The sequence below is a fragment of the Zeugodacus cucurbitae genome, chromosome 2 (assembly GCF_028554725.1).
Source record: "Zeugodacus cucurbitae isolate PBARC_wt_2022May chromosome 2, idZeuCucr1.2, whole genome shotgun sequence".
Lineage (NCBI taxonomy): Eukaryota > Metazoa > Arthropoda > Insecta > Diptera > Tephritidae > Zeugodacus > Zeugodacus cucurbitae.
The window spans coordinates 57598898-57619074 of NC_071667.1; the positions used below are offsets into that span (position 1 = coordinate 57598898).

The following is a 20177-nucleotide window of genomic DNA, read 5'->3' on the forward strand; positions in this document are numbered from 1 at the left end:
ATTGCAAGATCAGCAAAAGCGGCATTTTGTTAGTTTGATTTGCGTCGTTCGTTTGGTTGGTTTAATTTGTTCGGCTCGGCAGTGCGTGTTATTAATTTTGGTGTCTCTACGAAAACATTAAATATATCGCTTTCGAAAATATTAAGTGAATGTATATAAACCTCTGCATATAGAACAAAAATAATCCAATTAAGGTAATTGTGTAAATTGAATGAATATTGGTTATGTGCTAAATCCAATTGGAATTTTCCTTCAAAACGGTATAAGCTTGAATGAAAAAATTTATGAATTAACGGTATATGCGAAAGAAGTACGAAATAAAAACAACAATAACAAGCTGCGCACATTTGAATTAGTTCTGATTTTAAAGTTTTTTGGCGCTAAATCTTCACGAAGAACGAAAAAATAAAGCATTTGCGCTAAAAATGGAATGAGAATGAAATTTATATTTGCAAGCTCCTATTTAGGTTGTTAAGTGAAATGTAATAAAACACTGAAATAAATGCAAATTATGTGCAGAGTGTGATTAAAGTGGGACAAAAGAATATTTCTTATTTACATATAGATGGTGCTATATTTCCATTATCCACAACGCACTTCAGTGCTTTGTGATGGACCAAAAAGAAAAAATTACTTAAAATTTTGTGTTACTTTATTTTTGTTTCAATTACAATATCATTCGGATTGTTTAAGTTAAAGTGTTTTGTTAAAGAACATATTACGTAACCTTAAAGTTAATATTGGTTAATATTATGTACCATGAAAGATAATACATATATGAAACTGCATAGATGCATAATCATGATGTGAAATAATAAAGTTTACTTATAATACAGGTAGCACAGCAGTAGTTTTGCTAATGTCGTAACGTGTAGACTAAAAACAAAACAATTTCAATGGGTAAAAATAGTTAAAATAAACTTAAAAATAATAATAATAAATAGAAAAAAAAACATAATAAAATGTGTAAAATAACCAGAACATCGAAATTGCTTTCAAGACAAGGATTTCAAGATATATTAAAATCTGAAGTGAAAGAAATTCAAAATAACAATTAATTTGTTTTTTAATCGTGGGAAATCCACTATGAATTATATTTGTATGACAACATTTGGTCATTTCTTCTGTGTATAATAATAGAGAGACATGCTGAATCTCCCTAATAAACATATTTTTGTATGCATTTCATTTTAGTGCACATATAAGCGTGATTTTCCTTAAGTATTACTTAATACCAACATATTGCTCACATATGTTCAGTGAAGTGCATTAGAACCTGAGTGTGTAAATAGGCACTTGATTATGTGTAGTACATATTAAAAAAAGACACAGTTTTCTCTCTTCTTTCCAAGCCAAAAAATGTCATAAAATGTGGAGAAGTTTTTGAGCCTTGAAATAAGAATTCGATATTTAGGATGTATTGTCTTACAAGGGAGACAAAACATTGTCAACCTTGTACTTTAAATAATTGGACTACTTTTGTACTTCTATAACTCGAACTCTTGAATTGCCAACAGATGTAAAATTTCATACAAATTACCTTTCATAACTCGGAGACTCTTATAGTTTTTTTGTGTAGTTATTAGAGTTAGGGAAGTTCAATTGTATATATTTATTGTCATACCTGCAGTCACTTTTTAATTGCGGTTGCAAATAGTGTTCCATTATATGTATACCTAATTTCCTTGGACACTTTAATGCACCCCACGCATTGTGCTAACATTTGACACAAAGTGAATTCGTGACTAGTTCTAGTGTTTCCCTCACTCTGCACTATATTCTCAATTGATTCTTACTAATTCCAAATTTATTATTTCTTGCAGATTCGATGTGGATCTTAAACGCGTTCGCGGTGTTTTTGTTTACATTTGCAAGTTTTTGTGCTATTGTGATTTAAAGTAAATTTTCGGTAATCCGTCACATCTAATATGTCAATTAATTTTTGACAATTAACGATCGGCTTAAGCACCAACATGTCAGTCTTTTGTAAGAGCGCCGATAGATCAGAAGTGCTATTTTTATCGAGACCTAATTGAAAAAACACTGTGTGCCCATAATAAATAAGTGTCACAATAAAATAAATTACTTCATCAAATTAATAAAGTGACTAACAACAAAATTCGATCAACTCAAGTCAACCTATATAATTGTGACAACATCCGCTTACTACGAATCCGTTTTTTATTTTCGTTTACTAAACTGTAGTATGTGTGTGTATTTGCTTTTGTCACAGTTTAGCGCATTTTTAATTGCAGCCATAATTTGCCAACATAAATTCAATTAAACTTGCTAATTGCTCCGTTCGCCCAACATTTGTTAAGTGAATATGTATGAGCTAGACAAAAGATAATTGAAAGTGTCACGATACTTTATGAAAAAGGTCAATTACAAATATAAGAAAAACATACATACATATGTTTCGGTGGAACAAATTGTTTTTGTAAGTGCGCTTGAGTTAATTTTGCGAAAATTGAAAAAGAAAGTGCCGAAAAAATGCATACGAAAAATTATGATTGCTTTGTGAACAGCAACATGATGCTGCAACAAACTGAACGCCCACCTATCATAGAGTTCCGTGCTAAACGTAAAGTTAGTCGCGGGCGGGAGTCGAATTCAGTGCGGAATTGTGTTGTGAGTAGAAAACGTGTTGGTATAAGTGCTCCATTGCATGTGACATTTTTGATCTTGCTCTGCACCACTTACTTCGATCTTGCCAAGGCGCGAGCGGCTGGTACGGACACTGCTGCCACAGCAGATGGAGCAATAACTTCACATGCGAATCATAAGCAACACCATCGCAATGCAATGCAATACGTACACAATAATTTCACACATCTGTCGGAAAGAAGTGCAGTGGATTTTATTGCGGAAAAGGGTGGCATTAGCGCTGGTAGCAGTATGTCAGATGTTGCAGTGACTTTGGCGGCGCGTACGCCAGATGCCAGAACAAATGCAGGTAAGTTTGATTGAATTTAATGTAGAGTTAATTATGACGCCTAATACTAAATTAGCAAATTTACAGGGAAGCATAATTAGATATATAAAATTGATATTATTTACTTAATTAAATTAAAAACACAAGACTTGAAAAGTGTTAATTCATAAACTTCCCCAAAGTGCAACAAACATTATCGCTGTATACAAATAAATAAGTTAATCTGCTTACACATGCGTGGTAGCAAGTGCATTACTAAAATAAACAAACAGAAACAACTGTGCGGTGCATCTAAGGTGTCAGTGTACATACAAACAAACATGTAATGCCTCAATTCAATCATGTTGCAGCTACTTGTGTACAAACATGGATTGCAATAATCATGTTGTTAATGCCTTTTGCTATTCAGTTTTATTTTTTTTTACACTCTTCATTCGTAATGCAACTGGGCAACAACACCATTGCCACAACACAACAATAAAAAAACAACAAATACGAGTTTACCGCACAGGAAAACCGCTGGAATAATTGCTTTGTCATTTACATTAAAATCGTGATGTGATCGCAACGATATTGCCAAGCAATAGCCCCATGAACTGCAACAGCTCGTCGGCGTAAATATCAAATCAAAATTGACAGGAAGGCAGAACGACATGTACAAATATGTAACTATATATTTACATATATACATATGTATGTATGGATGGATGGATGTGAGCGTGTTGTGTGACAGCGACAGGTCAACCGAGTGAGTGTAAAAGTGGCATGGGGGAACAAAAGTAGCTTAGGCGCCTAGCCTGATCTACAATCATCACAAGCAGGTGTATACAGTGAGATTCTGCAGTTTACATATTCAAAATAAGAAAATGTTAATGATTTCATTTTCAAATGCATTGTAATGGAGGTTCTCACATGTGTGTGTGTGCATAGCAAAGTATTTTGCTAGAACATGCGGCGCTGCACTTGCGTTCTCAACTTCGATTTTCTTCAGCAATTGTTGAATGCTACACTTTTTTTGTGATTTTTGGAGTTGTATTGAGCTGCATCAGTCTTTTGGACATCTCTATATATAAATATGTATGTATGCACAAAATATATATTCAACGTCCTGACCGCTGCTGCTCTTTTGATCGCGCAACACTTGTCCGACGTTCTGTCATATAAAAACACACAAAGAAACATATTTACATACATACATATGTACGTGTTTGCTTTGATTTCCTGGCTGCTTCAGTATTATTATAATAATATCATGTTTTTTGTTTCGGTAATTTAATACCTTTTTCTTTAAGTTGTTTGGTTTGGAAAAGAGACGAAAAAAAGAAAGCAGAATTGAAAAAAAAATATGTTTTGTATGTACAACGGAATCACATTTAACCTCAGCTGTTTTGTGGCACACAAATGAAGCTCATTATATTTCAATAAGCAATACCAAGTCTAAGTTACCAACAAAGTCGGGCAAGACGAAGGAAGGAAAATGTTTAAGCGGCAGAAGACTGAGAAAAGTACAAAATCCGTGTTGAGTTATGAAAACACTTGAAATTATAAGTATATGCTGCCGTGTGAGAACTGCGTTCTAAACTGAAGTAACTGACTATATCTCAATATGTTCTTAGTAGGTTAATTACTACTGTAATTTTTTATCAAACTAATACCGAGCTGTTTCATCGGTAAGAGTTTGATTTTCTTTGAGATTTTATGTTCATTGTTGTTGCAACAGCATTAAGGTTTCACTGTGGTGACTGTCCTTGACTGAAGAGCTCTTCAAAAATGTTTTCATAAATACAATTCCTGCTGGGTACTTCTAAACCACATACAGACATACAAATTTACTGAAACTCACATGCACTCACATACCCAATCATGTATATAATATCCAAAATAAGAAGTGGCGCTGACAGCGTGTTGTACCTAAGAGGGGGTCATGCCTAAACGAATACTGTCGTACTTTGAGTACATCCGTTGCAAAGAATGGTCTACCAAATAGCTTGCACTGATTTTTTGGGCATATTAAAACGCTTTGTAACAAAACCCGAGTGTACACTTCCTTCTTCAGCGCCGGGCTAAATACAGTCTTATCTTGTCTTCGCAAACAAGATATTTCTGTTTTTTGTTTTTGTAGAAGGAAAAGATTTTTTTCCCTTGCAAAGTTATAAAATAAACGCCAGTCTTGGTGTGTCGGATCATGCGAGGTGTACGTGTGATGCAGTAGATGCGACACGTTCAAGCATGATAGGGTGGTCCATTTAAAATAATTTGTTTATAAGAAATCGTTGGTAAAAGATTGCGTATACCTTTACTCTAATTGACATTCTTAAAAAATTAAAATTTTTCAAATATAACAAAATTATTCGTTTATAAATTGTTCACCCTAATCCATGTTGTGTACTCTTTCAGCAGCAGTGAAAGGTTGAAAATACAGCGTCGCGTCATTTAAGATAATTTATAGTTCATATTTACTTACTTATGTACATACATACAAACACACACGTTCACATCTGCACTTGCGGCGTTGCATGCAGATGCACTGCCATTCACACACCGGTGTTTACCAGCAAATTAAGGTACGCTGTACGTGCACTTGCATACATAAGTAAATATGAGCTGTGTGAAGAAAGCCTTTCACAAATATTTAAACCCTTTTTGTTAATACGGCTGAGTCGTTTAAGACCTAATTATTGGCTTTGCGGCTCAAATGAAAGTGCGTTAAGCCGTTAAATACCAAAATACGTGGTTGCTTGCATACATTCGTAAATCTGTTACTTCTGCTGAAATGAGTCAGTAAAAGGTAAACAACGCTTGGTAATTAAAAAAAAACCCTCAACGTAATTATTATATGAATTAAGGCATTTGCATAATTAGTGAATGGTTTTTGGTGGTTTCGATTGCACTTGTTATTTGGATTTGGCAACGATGAAAAAATTTAGTAAACTTCAATATTGGTTCGAACTTTGAATTTTTTTGTAAAATAAAGGGGTTTTCAAAAGGAACGCTACAAAAGCAGACCAAGAGGGACACCTAATTTTTATTTGACATTTCTCTTCAGTCAGGTTTTGCCATTTCAGCATGGAAAGATATACGATCCAAGAACGAGTCGAAATTATTAAAATTTACTATCGCAATTCCCAGTCAGTGGCCTATATATACTATAAGACCACTACGTCCAATTTATAATCGTCATAATCGTCCTGTCAGATCAACAATTGAGCGTCTAGTGTATCCACAGGCACAGTACAAAATGTTCCGGTGCCAGTGGGACAGTGAAGCTTACGTAGTGTCGAGAATATTACTGCCTCTGGTACATCAATTGAAGATGATCCAAATCAGTCTCTCACACGTCGTTCCCAAGCGTTGGGCATCTCTGTGACGTCGTTGTGGCGAATTTTGTGAAACAATCTTGGACTACATTCTTACAAGATCGAATTGATGCAAGAAATAAAGCCGCTTGACCACTGAAATCGTCGTATGTTCGTGATTTGGGCTGAGCAATAACTAGAAAATTGTCCGGATTTTCATCAAAAGTCATCTTCAGCGATGAGGCTCATTTCTGGCTGATTGGCTTCGTCAATACGCAAAATATGCTTTATTGGTCAGGCAGCAATCCACACGTACTCCATGAGTCACCATTGCATCCCGAAAAAAAAAAAACTGTTTTGATGCGGTTTATGGGCTGGCGCCGTCATTAGGCCGTATTTATTCTGTGATGATCAAGACCGGCGCGTACTATGAATGGGAATCGCTACCGCTCAATGATAACCGAATATTTTTGGACCGAATTGGATGACCTGGATTTGGACAATATGTGGTGCCAAAAGTCACACAGCGAATGTCATAATCGATTTATTGAAAACCATTAGGCCGTATTTATTCTGTGATGATCAAGACCGGCGCGTACTATGAATGGGAATCGCTACCGCTCAATGATAACCGAATATTTTTGGACCGAATTGGATGACCTGGATTTGGACAATATGTGGTGCCAAAAGTCACACAGCGAATGTCATAATCGATTTATTGAAAACCAAGTTTGATGAACGTGTTATCTCACGAAATGTCCAAATCAATTGGCCGCCTCGGTCGTGCGATTTGACGCCGTTAGACTATTTACTGTGGGGCTACGTCAAGTCTATGGTCTATGCCAACAAGCCAGCGACGATTGATAAACTTCGGACGAATATCGAACGTGAAATTGCAGCAGCGTCTGGACTTTTGCAAGCGTGTCCACGGTGGCCATGCAAAAGAAATCGAGTTCCTTACATAATGGCATCGAATGTACAGGAATAAAGAATTGCATTGATATCGCAAACTTTTGTAGCGCTCTTATTGAAAAACCCTTTATTTTTAAATGGCTTATTTTGCTATTTAAGACCATACACTGGAAATATACTTTTATTTTAAAATGTCTTCAAGCTGCGCTTTTTAGATAAAAATTTGATTCTTTTGGGGTTTTGTATTCTCTTCTACGATTTTTAGTAGAGCTTAAGATACTGAATATCCTTTTAGAGCGCTTAAACTTTAATTTATTGAAGCTTTTTTATAGTAATAATAAAAAAAATGGCAGTTAGTTAGGCAAGGATAACCTGTAAAGCGGATGATTTATGGTATACTCATATAATGGGTGAATGAAATCAATCTTTGTTGCTTTAGCGCTAAAATTACTTGGCCAAATAGTTCTTTTTTTCTGCTCTTAACAAAAGCTGCTGCGCTAAATACAAATTCTCATGCTGGGAATGTGCATAAATGTGATAATAGGGCGCGCCTAAAGTTAAACCAAAGGCTCCGCGCAAGTCATAAATTAAATGCCAAGCAATGAATCTTCAGACAGGCATTAGGCATTATATTACTGGCAGCTCACAGCTTATCTAAATTTGTATTTGTGCTGCAATTTCCCTTAGTTAGATTGGCATTTGCTTTGCTCTGTGCATGTTGGGTGCGATGAGGAAGGAAGTTGGCAGTCGAAGCTGCAGTTTTGCACTTGTTGCACACAAATGTGAAAATGTGGAATGGTCGGAAAAGCATAAAGAAAATAATTTATGTTCGCTTATAATAAAGCCAAAAGCCAGAGAATGGATATATTGCGCATTGAGGTCGGCATAAAGTCGAGCAATGATTAAAGATAGAGGGATTTATGACGTCGCCAAAATGGCTGAACGCTGAAAGGATGTGGCATATGCAATGTATGGTTCGGTTGTGGTTTGTGAATTGAGAACAAATCAAAGCAGAAAATAAAATGAGAAATACCAAGTAAATGTACCCTGTGATACCTTTTAAAACTACAGAGAAATATTTTCCCTTTAGATGTATTACATAATTGCTTCTACATAAGCGTTCTTCGTTCATTCTCAACCTGTCCTCTAGCCCTAGACTTCACTTTGATCCATATAATGAACTCAACGTCAGTCCTAGTTAGTGAGAGTTGTTGACGGCGTCTCTACTATCTGTTTTATAGGTTATTGTCCGAAGCAAATCCCAAAATTGTGGTTCTTCAAACCCCTATGGGATTAGTTGTGATCGTGTAGACTCTGCAAAAACATAATACATTAAGTCTTATCATTTCAACTACTATTGGAACTAGTTCTCATACATTTCCATATCGATCTTCACCACTGGGTTACAACTAACCTCAAGAACTCGTTGTACCTGGCATAACTCAATTGCAAGATTAGGCCGCTAGCAACTCAGCGAGTAGACTTTATGAGTCAAATACACACAGGCGCAGTAGAAACACACAAATCTTCTTCGGCGCACCAAAGAAATCCCATTATGAAATATGTTAATGTTTGAGATGCAAAAGTCAAGACAGCCAAAGAATCGCGAACAGGTAGACAAACGAAGTGCAATACAAACGGAGAAACTCATAAAAATGTGAAATGCTATAGACAGATGTGCCCCATAAGGGTCTAAGAGCGCATGCTAAGCGAGCTAGCGAATATACATACAACGAACAAAGTGGCAGAAGAAGAAGCAGCCTGACATTCGCAAATCAAATGCTAAAACTGCTGTTTGTTGGTTGTTAGAAGCAACAACAAGAACAAACGCCAGTAAAATCTAAGCAAGCAGCTAAGGTGAGGCAACCCGCTGTGCATTATGTCAGCGAACGCAACAAAGATCCTCCCGGTTCGACTGCCTGAGACTGTTTGTTGCAGCAAGTGCATGCCGCTCGTGTGTACTCAGGTGTGACTGACGGCGACAGCAGCGCGATCGTTCACTGTATGCAACTTACACTTGTTAGCGTTTAAGTGCTAATTTGTTGAAAGTCCACGCAGTCAGGTGAACAGCCCGGTGGACTGACAAATCCGTTGCCTTGAAATTACATCTTCAATTGTGCATTTCATATGCGCACACACAAGCAAACCGTAGAAGTGATTGTGCCTCAGCGTTTACTTTGTGGCCGCAGCCTCACGCACTTGCCATCTAGTCATCCAGCCCTCGGCGACAAAGTCAATACAAACCGACACACACTCCTATTTGTATATAGTTCATTGGTCATCGCGCGTAGTAAATTCTTGTTTACCCTCCATTTGCCCGTTTGCATACATTGTAACATGGGTGTCTGCTGTATCTGCGCGCCAGTGTCAGTCCAACCATAGATTGTAGTGTTTACCTTTTATGCATTAAGCCGAAATTGATTTTCTCTCTCGAGTCGTACGTATCATTATTGTCATGTGAAATTCTCTTATTCAATACTTTGTTTTGGTAGACAGTTTGTGTTGTTGTTGTTGTTGTCGTATTTCGTTACATTGTTGTTGACACGCTTACATTGGCTTCAACACTTTCTTTTGTCTATACTCAGTCCATATGGGAATATCGGAAATGCATCCACACACAGCATGCCGTTGACAAATAGAAATCGTGTTAACTGTTTAGTTTAATATTTTGAAAAGAAAAATGGAATATGAGATTATAAAATAAAATAAATAAAGTTAAGTTAAGTTATTAACCTTATCGTTGAAGTAAGGTTATTAAAAGGTTAAAGAAGGAGAGAGATCTCTAAATTTGTAACAGTTCGTCGATGATTTTCGACAGTACCTATGTTTTGCTAGAAAAAAGTAATCTTTTTCGTTAATATTTTATTTTCTGACATCATTTGACTGAAGATCGGGTTGATAATCTAGCTAATTATTAAAAAAAAAATACCTATAAAATCCTTATAACTAGACAGTCTTAAAAAACACATAATATTTATGTTTCCACTTCAGTCGGGTCTACGTAAATTTATTAGACAGCTTTCGTTAATAATATTTTGGAATGATTTTCTGTTGCTACAATAACTATGCTTCCCGTTCTCGATCGATTTATATATTGGGCTAAATCCATACATTTCTGGTGTTCCATCCATTACAAGATCGCGAACTGATTTTGAAAAAAACTCGCACAAAATATTTAATTTTTGATAAGAATTTACCAGGTTATTCTAAAAGGCTCAATGTCAAGTAGTTATTCCATATTGCCTCTAGTGAGCTTTCGATACTCGTCCAGTTCTTTACATCAATTCAATGAAATACTTCACGGACAAGCATAGTATTCTCTTACTAATTCAAGACCTAATTATGGGTCGTTCAAATAAAATTCCGATGATTCGGTGGTATCATTTAAAGAAGAATAATGTTAAAACAAAGTTTTCTCTCGGTAAATTATTACGGTTTGCCCTGCCAGTATTTGACAATATCTCCATAATTCCATTTCGCTTTCCTTTCGAAGACAGAGTAGGTTAGTAGGCAGATCTCGGCATAGGCAGGAAGATCTGTCCGTTGTGATACCAAAATAAAAAAAAATCCTAACTGATCAGAAAGACCCATTTTATTCGGCAAGCGCTTGGAATCTATTATAAACATCCTGAGTCGGCAATTCTAGCCAATTCGCTAGGTTTGCTGAAGGTGAGCCTACCAAGGTGTTTCAACCTTAGCTTAAATGGTTCCACTTCGCCCCATATAACAGGATCCCTAGGCCCAATGCATGTGTACTTAGTGGACAATGTCCCGTAAGCACACCTATGATCGTGCCGAGATGGGCCTTGCTGATAGAAAGCAGTTCGAATGACCTTTTATGTTTTACTGTGGGCCAAAAGGATCTCGCAACTTTACAGGTGCCTGGTTGTTGTCCAGCGGTAGACGAGCTCATGCGATGTATGTATGTCCAGCGCTCGTGCGAAAGTGGACCATGAACTACCAAACCCGCTTCCATTTCGGTGTCAATGTTGCTAGGGTATCCTCTCTTGCAAGCACGACAGATTAATGCTTATAAAAATCGATTGATCTGGCAAGAAATGCATATTAAAAATATTTTAATATATTTTATAAACTTAAAACATGATGCTGAACAAAGTAAATAAAAAATATAAATTGCAAAAAAAAAAATTTAAAATCCAAAAGTTTAGAACGTGTCCATTCTGTTTGCGCATATTCAAAAAGTAATTTCGGTCAAATTTCGCATCATAAACACATAAATTTACATAAAATGACACAAATAATAAATGATGAGCGATTTTCGAAAACAACCCTGGAGACTTATTTAACACATATTTTGAACACACATTTAAGTTAATAACAGTGAATATTCACAGTTTAACGTTATAAACGCCACAAGCGAACCGGTTTGCAAGCCATACTCGCTGCCGATAATTCATCAGTGACGACATTAGCGAAGCTTAAAACAATTTATTAGACATAGGAGATAAATATTTTGAATTAATATGCATGAACAATATATTTTGCACGTTCACTTATACGCTCTTTGCGGGATTGGTTGTGCTGACTTAATTTTTTTTTTAATTTTGGTTTTTAAATTGTTTTTTTTTTCCATAATCGATTAACTAGAAAGTGATTTTTTCTATGAAATTATTGTTTTTGGTTGCGAAAATGGAGATTTTTCGTTTTTATTTTACTTTTACTTCTTTTAATTTTTTAAAATATTTTTTGTTTTTATTTATAATTTTTTTTTTATTTTGATTTTCTTATATTTATTTTTTTATTTATTAATTTTTTTTTATTTATTTATTTTTTAATTTGTTTTTTATCTATTTTGTTTTTATTTATTTTTTTTTTTAATTTTTTTAATTTATTATTTTTATTTTTTTATTTTAATTTTTTTTCATAATCGATTAACTAGAAAGTTCTATAAAATGATTATCTCTGGTTAAGAAAAAAGGAAATATTTTATATTTGAAGAAATTAAATGAAATTTGCTGCTGATACTTTTTATTGCTTTTTTTAATTCTTTTAAATTTTTTTAATATTTATTCATTTTGATTTTTTTGTTTGATTTTTCAATATTAATCTCATTTATAATTTTTTGTTTTTTTTCTTTATTTTTATTTTGATTTTTTTATATTTTTTTATTTATTTATTTTATTTTTAAATTTTTATTAATATAATTTTATAATATTTTTATTTTTATTTATATTTTTTTATTTTGATTTTTGTAATATTAATTTTTTTTTATTTATTATTTTTTATTTATTTATTTTTATTTTTTTTTGTTATTTTATATTTAAAAAATTTTATTTTTAATTTCTACTTTTACATTTTTTGAAACAGCAGGTTGTAGCCATATTAGCCTGATTTACGCATTAAAATATTTCCTAATTTCTAGTTACTGCTACGCAGCAGCGCTTGCTAGTGAGTGCTTTCTATACCACAAGCTGCGCGTACAAAATTAATAAATGCTATAAACAAATTTACTACAAATTTCTCCAATTTTATGGCAAATAAATATTTATTTAGGTTAGACATTCTATAATTTTACAGCTATATTGTATCTGTAAATATTTCAGCAGCTTCGCGTGGGCTCAGCCACCACTCTGTTCACTCATCGCTATAAAAATATGTAGTATCTCAGCGTGTGCTCGAGAGTTTTCGCCTGTCAAAAATGCGATTGAGACATCTTAACTTGAATATTTTATTAATCATATTGTATTTCATGCTTGTCTTCGGAGCGCATTTGATACATAAAATTCATATAAATTCAATAGAAAAACAAATAATAATAACTTTTGACTCACAGATATCGTAGTTGTGAAGAACGCCGAAGAACGCTACAAACTAGTCTCTAAACAACCCACAATAGTAGATTTTTTCGTGCGCTTTTGTTATTTGCTCAGCTTTGCTACGCTAAGCTCTCGTTGTTGTTGTAATTGTTGCTATTGTGTTTTGATTTTTGTTTTGTGATTAATGTAAAGTGCCACAGAGCCCAGCCCACATACTAGAAAATGTGAATAGAATTTCGCTTTATTGTATTTATTAGTGAATACAGAAAGTTCAAAGTGAAATTCATTAGATTTCTTGCGCCAGATTTCTCGCCTCACTTCTTGTTAGAAATTTTCTTATTTAATTTTATTTTCTATCTTCTGCTCCAGCTATCTTGTTTGCATTCAATTTTTCGAATGAATTGTTGATTTTTGTAATTTAGGCATTTCAGTTTCTCTTCTTAAATTTGTTGTATTTTTCTCTTCGCTTGCACTTTATAATATTGCTTTGTTGTTGCTATTTATGTGCCAGCACCGCCACCGTTATGCTTGATTGTTTAAATAAATCGATTATGCTTGCCCATCAGAGCCTGAAATCAATTGTAAGGGGAAAAAGGCACTAACAACAACAACAGTAATAACAATGAAAGCATCGGTGAAAATATCAAAGGTATTGTTTTGTTTTGACTAATACCTCGAATTTTGAGTGAAATTTTGTAGGCCATGCCTTGCCCGTTATATAAACACAGTACAAACACCTGCGAAACCATCGCTGACCTATTTTGTGCAGCAATCTATAGACTGCATTGCATACTGACTGCAGCAACAGGTCTGCAGTGCATTAGTTCGGTATTTAGTTTTTCGTTTGAAAAATTCATTTGCAACTTCTGAGAGAACAGCTAATTTGAAATACATTTTTTTAATTTTTTTTGTATATTTTTTTTAATATTTTTTAATTTTTTTTTTATATTTAAAATTTTTATTCTGTGAGAATTTGATTTTTTTAATAGTTTTAAAATATATTATTAATATATTTTTTTAATATTTTTATTTATATTTGTTTTTTAATATTTACAATTTTTTTTAAATATTTTTTTAAATTTTATTTAAATACTTTTTTAATTTTTTTTTAATATTTTTATTTCTTTTTTTAATATTATTATTTTTTTTATTTTTTAATTTTTTTTAAATATTTTTTTATATTTTATGACTTTTTTTACCAATATTTTCCGGTATTTTATTCTTATTTGCTTTTTATCAAAAATATGTTTTCCACTTTTTTCTATTATCGCAACGGTATCAAATGTCATGCTATAAATTTTTTACGGTCTTACTTTAATGGCTCAAGTGTTGTAGCTAATGAAACACATTGTCTTAAGCGGTTCTACACCTCGAGAAACTGTGCTGTAAGTGATAAATAATTTGCATAACTAGTTTTTTATTAGTTTTTTTTTTTTCAAAGTTTGATTGCGTCAAAGCCGACGATGACTCACCGGCAGCTGTTTTAACTATTAACAACTTTATGACGATATTCCGTGAAAGATTAGAAAACATTTGTGGTGTTTCTTAATTTTTCATCGGCAATTAAGCATGACTTAGCAATGCATTTTTATACATTTCTTTAAATATTCTGCATTAATTTTTGAAATTTATTATAATTTGACTACTCTAATGAAAAGTTTTGCTTTCTAATATTTTCCCTATTTTTTCTGAAATTTTATACTATAACCAGCTGATAAAATTTATTCATACACGACATTTAGTTCTCCAGCGAATTTCTCTTTATAATCGCAATCGACTATGGTGACTCAGAATGGTATATTTAAGTATTGGAAACAGTAATAAGTACGATTCCGAACATGTGAATGAGTGATAAAATTTGTTTGTATTTCATAGGTTGAACACCAATATACTTTTTTCAAAAGTATTTCCGGTATTTTGGCACCGATAGATACTGTATTTCAAACTGTGTTAAACCGATTCACATTTATTATTATTTTATCTGCAATGTTAACATGAAAATTTTCTAGCAAAATTAAACCTCACGTTTCGCATATTCTCACATATTTAACTTTTACTTTCGTGAAACAATTGTTGAGCTTTCTAAATAAGTCTAGTTTTCTATCAATATTTTCAAATGTACCGTTTTCAATTTAGCAAGATTTCTCGGAAAAAATATTGTCGAATCTATACCAGCATTACGTGTTGAAAATTTGCTCATTTAATTATATCCTATATTCCATGCTGTTTTGATAGATTCATGTCTCCTCCTCAGCCGGAATCATGTTTCATAGATTTCTTCGCCTCGTATCATCTTTTATAAAACGCCATTGTGACATTTTCAAAAACCCGATTTTTTTGCTTAGTCGTTTGTTTATCCTCCTCAGTCCCAAGGGGGGACAAAATGTTAGAAGTCGACAAAAATATTTTTTTAAGCTTGCCACATTAACATTAAAACAAAAATTTTGTTCAAGGACATATGCGATGAAAGGATTCGAAGATAAAACAGGTGCAGCTGGCTGGACATTTGTAACCAAGTGGAATGAATCTCATTTTTGTAAAAGCATATAAAGGATTAATGTTTTATTTCATATTAATTTTAAATTCATAAATAACAGTAAATCTTTGATGAATACTTTGCTAAAATAAGGAAAAGAACTAGAAAAAATTTGAATAATGAGCAATTAAGAGTGAAACTCCATGAAACAATGTCTATTATTGTTGATGCATTGAAATATGTCGCAGGAAATGCACTTAAAGCGTGTTTTTTGATTGCATCCTTCTTTACGACAACGCATAAACTTATTTTTATCAGAAACTTCGCAAATAGGTAAATGTTTATTCTTCGTTGTACATCTTTCGGCGGCAGAGGTTTTATGGTTCTTTTTGCCCTTTTTTGCGGTAGTTCATCTTCACTCTCTGATGACGATTCTGCGCTGTTCTCCAGTATAGCATCAGCAATTAAACATTCGGCGATATAGAATTTAAAATCGAGTAAATCCATGATATTTTTTTTGTGTTCACCGCATGCATATTTGTCTTTTTTGTATATAACCCAGGAGTTGCCCGCGGCAACATCGATAAAATGCCAAAACACCTTCAAAGGCCATTTTTTGGTGCGAATTGCAATCCTGTAGTAAGAGACGTACCTATCCGCTAAGTCTACTTCTCCCATGTATTTGTTGTAGCTTGAAATTGCATGTGGACAATCAACGTTAATGTACTTTCTGTTTACTTTATCCCATCGTCGAGCAGTTTGTAGGGGTAACGATCCAGTTGACGTGGAAGCTATAAGCACAGAGCGGCTATCCATCCACTTGACAACACACAATTTGTCATCTTCCCTAGCGAACTCTTCGTGACTACCTCTTCCTTTATTATCCAACAAATGCTCGAGAATATTTATAGAGGTGAAATATCAGTCAATGAATACTTCACTACCTTCTCTGAGATCTGTAGCAAGTTTTTGTACAACAGTACCACCAATTCCCAAATGTTTATTCGGCTTTCCATCGGGCCACGTGTTTGCTCCTTGGTGTATAAAAAAGTCCAGTATTAAACCATCAGGGGATGCTAGAACAAAGTTTTCAATCCTACTGGATTTGGTTTGCCTTTTACGTATTGCTTAAGGCTTGTTTTTCCTGAAAACGGAATCATTTGCTCATCGATGCTGCATTTTTTTGGCTTGAGAATCAATCTACACCTTTTCAATAAAACGTCTAGTACTGGTCGAACTCTCCAAAGTTTATCTTTTTTTTCCTCTGCGGTAACTTACATGTTGTCAACAAAATGCATGTGATTTCGCAACTTAAAAAGTCTGTCTCTGGGAATTTGTGTGATGGCTGGGACTTTTATTCGATAATACATACATACGTATCCTTGGAAGTTTCATGCACTCCGCAACAATATGAGCGCCTACTAGCTTTTTATACTCAGAAGGAGTGGAGTTTAAATTGCGGTTGTTTTGAATTGCATACATATTATTTTTCTGAAACTAAGCTCCAGAAGTTATTGTCGAAGTGTTCTGAAAAATAATTGAAAGGTGTCCACATCTCTCTATTATCAACATCCCATTCAATTACGTCGGAACATTCAGAAGAATTTGAAAAGCTTTTTGAAAACCATTTAAGTCTTCGGACTTGAGTTTGTGGCAGAACTTCGGGTGGGAAAGATTCCTCTTCCTCTAATAAATCCGCAATTATTTCTACCTCAAAATCTATGCCATTTCGCTCTTCCTCGTCATCCTCATCGTCCGACATATCCGACAATATGTTACAAATGTGCAGCGGGCTGGTCATGAAATATATGGGCAAAAATATGGGTAATAGAACAAAGTTAGTGACAAAATCTATACCTTACCTTGTTTATTGTAATTGTTAGATTCAAATTAATCACACTATCGAATTTTTTGGTTGCACAGCTTTCAAAGTTTTTACTATTAATCATTAGCACTTTACAAAATCTGTGTTTCGCTCAGCTGACTACACTCATTGCGCTCTTTTTAACAGTATTGCCAGCATAGAGAACAAATTTTGGGTTTTTACTACAAATAATACGTCTAGCTGGCTGCACAAATGGTCATAAACTCAAAAAGTATTTTTAAAGTATTTCTACGGATACTTGAAGAATGTCCAGTAGACTGCACATGAGGACCGAAGAGGTTATACTTTCAAAAATATTCTGAGAAAGCGGTAAAGTCGTGTCTTGAATAGGTTTTGAATGATAGCGTTCTAAAGAGCGACTGCTCGCTGGTATAAGCCGCTACAGTCGAAACTTGAAACGCGTTTTTCTCGAAACGACATTTTCGAAATTGTTGACATCATAACTCAACGAGAAATTGACCGATCGGCTTTAAATTGATACTAAGTATTGTTGAATATATGTACTATATATGACCTACGAACTTTTTGATTGGTTGAAAATTGTAAATTTTGGGCTAAAAAATAACCATTTTTTTAACCTACAGTTTTTTTCAGAACTACGTCATTTTGTTAATTTTTGATATTTTTCAAAAATCATAGGTCATTGTATAGGAAATACCTTCAACTTTAATAAAAATGTTTAAAAATATTTTGTTTTGAATTTTATTTTTCAATATTTTTGTAACAAAAAAATCTTAAAAAATAGCTGAAAATATACCTGATTATATCCAAAAGAAACTACGAAACCGGGTTACGCTGGCATAGCCCTTAAGTTACTACTAGTTATTTTGTCAATTATGCTATCGTTCTTAGTCAGTACTGATAAACGCTTAACTACTCTTATAGCGTTTTTAGACAGCCAAATTAATTATTAAATTAATTGATTAATTAAAATTTTTATTGAGAAACCTTTTTTTGCCTTTTAAACTGCCGGCTACTCGATAACCGATCGGCTGTTATATATTTTTGTTTTTGCTTTTCTTAAGACGTTGGTATGTTTCATCAGCTGATTAATATTTTTTAGCGGCGACATCTACCGTAGCTTTTTTTTAATCAAAAAATTCAACCAATCATAGACAAAGAACGTATATTGTACGTTTTTGTCGCAGAGTTGCATTTGATTTTCAAGTCGATTAAAATTAATTAAAAATAAATGGAGATTTTATTTTGTATGGTAAATCGATCTTAATAAGCGTTTTAATCGAGCAGAGGCCGGTTAATTGATCAATTAGCTCCCGTCTAAAAACGCTATTAGCTTGTTCTCCTTGAAAAGAGAACTTATAAGTTGTCTATAGTTCTACATATTAACTACGTGAAATATTCCATAGAGACTACATGAAATTGGCCTCTATTTCGGCTTTAACAAACCGATCTATAAAAACTTAGATTTTGTATTATTTCTATATTGAAATGGTTTTAAAAGTCTTATTTTTCGGTGAATGACAAAATATCTATCTTCTGCATTAGTATTTGTGTTAATATAACTTTTCCAACTGAAAACCAAAATATTTCCTCTAATACATCATAAAACTCCTCCACCGACAACAACAACAAATTCCTCCAAAACAACTTCATCAAACGATCTTGATCTATAACGATTGAAGCAATGCATTACGTGTCATAATCGCCCAGTAGGCAAATACTGTCAACATGATTCTTATCGGCATTTAGCAGGAGGAGAGTTGCATTCAACAGCAGCAGTTGTTGTAGTAGCAGCAACACCGCGGCATGCGTTCAAGCATTTCCCCAATCGACAACGTTGTGAGGTGAGATCAAAGCGCATCCCGCCGCGTTAAAGTGCCAATTACCGTCATTAAATAGGTGGAACCGATTGGCAACAACAACGAGGCACATACATAGATTTAGTATGTAGATATATATATGAATACTAGTGTGTGTGTGTTTGGAATATGGTTAGTGCCTAAGTAGCAGCTCGTACTGACACACAGACCTAGAAAATAGCATGCAATTTGTATGAGTATTAGCCAGCGCTCGCTCGCTTTAAAAGTCACCAAGGCAGGCGTTGGGGCCAACTATCTATCGACTACTTGCAATCAGTTAGACGACCAATTTGCATTATTCATACAAACACACATGCCATGCATACATAGAAATACGTGAATATATCTGGCTTGCAGTTTGTATGAAAATCTATGCAATAAATTACGCCAAGTAAATGGCAAATAGCAAATAAACTTACAGGCAGCATTTACATATATGTATATATTTATATATAACACTCTGTGTTCAAGTGTTATTCGTTATAAATTGTTTATGTTTATTGTACGCAAATTGAGTCACACGCTGCGCGATGGAGTGCTGGAAGGAGCTTTTTCTAAAAAAAAAAAACGAAAAAAATCAGGTTTCTACGACAAAGTTGAATTTATAAGCGCAAACAGCTTGGCAATGCATGAATTGTGCGCTACCGCCAGCTGACGGGCGTTTAATAAAATCTAACTTTAATACCTAAAAACACATACTTATACAGAATTTTATATTTTTATTTCCTCTACTAAAGTAGTTATTCTACCTGTCGCTGCAACTACAGACATACATACAAACAAATATATTTATTTATTTGAACACTGTCACTAGCCGTAAAGGCGTGCCAAGTCTCAGACTACAAATTTATTTAGACACACACACACACGCAGCAATCCAATCGTGCAACATTTATGACTCATTTGCTCAATTGCTTAAATGGAAATTTTCTAAAGGGTTCCAGTTGTCTAGCCATACAAACTACCTACATACATACCTTAGCGCGTTCTTCAAGTGGTATTTGTTGAGAAAAGCCGCTTAGCGTGGAGTGTTAAAGCCATGGAAGTGATTCTTATGATAATCGTGTATGTAGTTA

At 33.9% G+C, this 20177-nt stretch overlaps 1 protein-coding gene and 1 long non-coding RNA gene across 2 annotated transcripts in view; one reads left to right on the forward strand and one right to left on the reverse strand.

Moving 5' to 3' along the window:
- The first annotated feature begins 12 nt into the window (after positions 1 to 12).
- Positions 13 to 20177, forward strand: part of LOC105214550 (uncharacterized) — a 93151-nt gene continuing 72986 nt past the window's right edge. Inside the window, exons 1-2 of the mRNA XM_011188039.3 lie at positions 13 to 194; positions 1824 to 2956. Coding sequence (XP_011186341.2) covers positions 2494 to 2956 — 463 coding nt within the window. The 5' untranslated portion in view covers positions 13 to 194; positions 1824 to 2493. The remainder of the gene's footprint in view (positions 195 to 1823; positions 2957 to 20177) is intronic.
- LOC128924152 (uncharacterized) lies at positions 15853 to 17381 on the reverse strand. Its single transcript, XR_008472844.1, has 2 exons — positions 17259 to 17381; positions 15853 to 17189 (listed from the first exon to the last, which is right to left on the reverse strand). It is a non-coding gene; the product is annotated as an uncharacterized LOC128924152 (long non-coding RNA).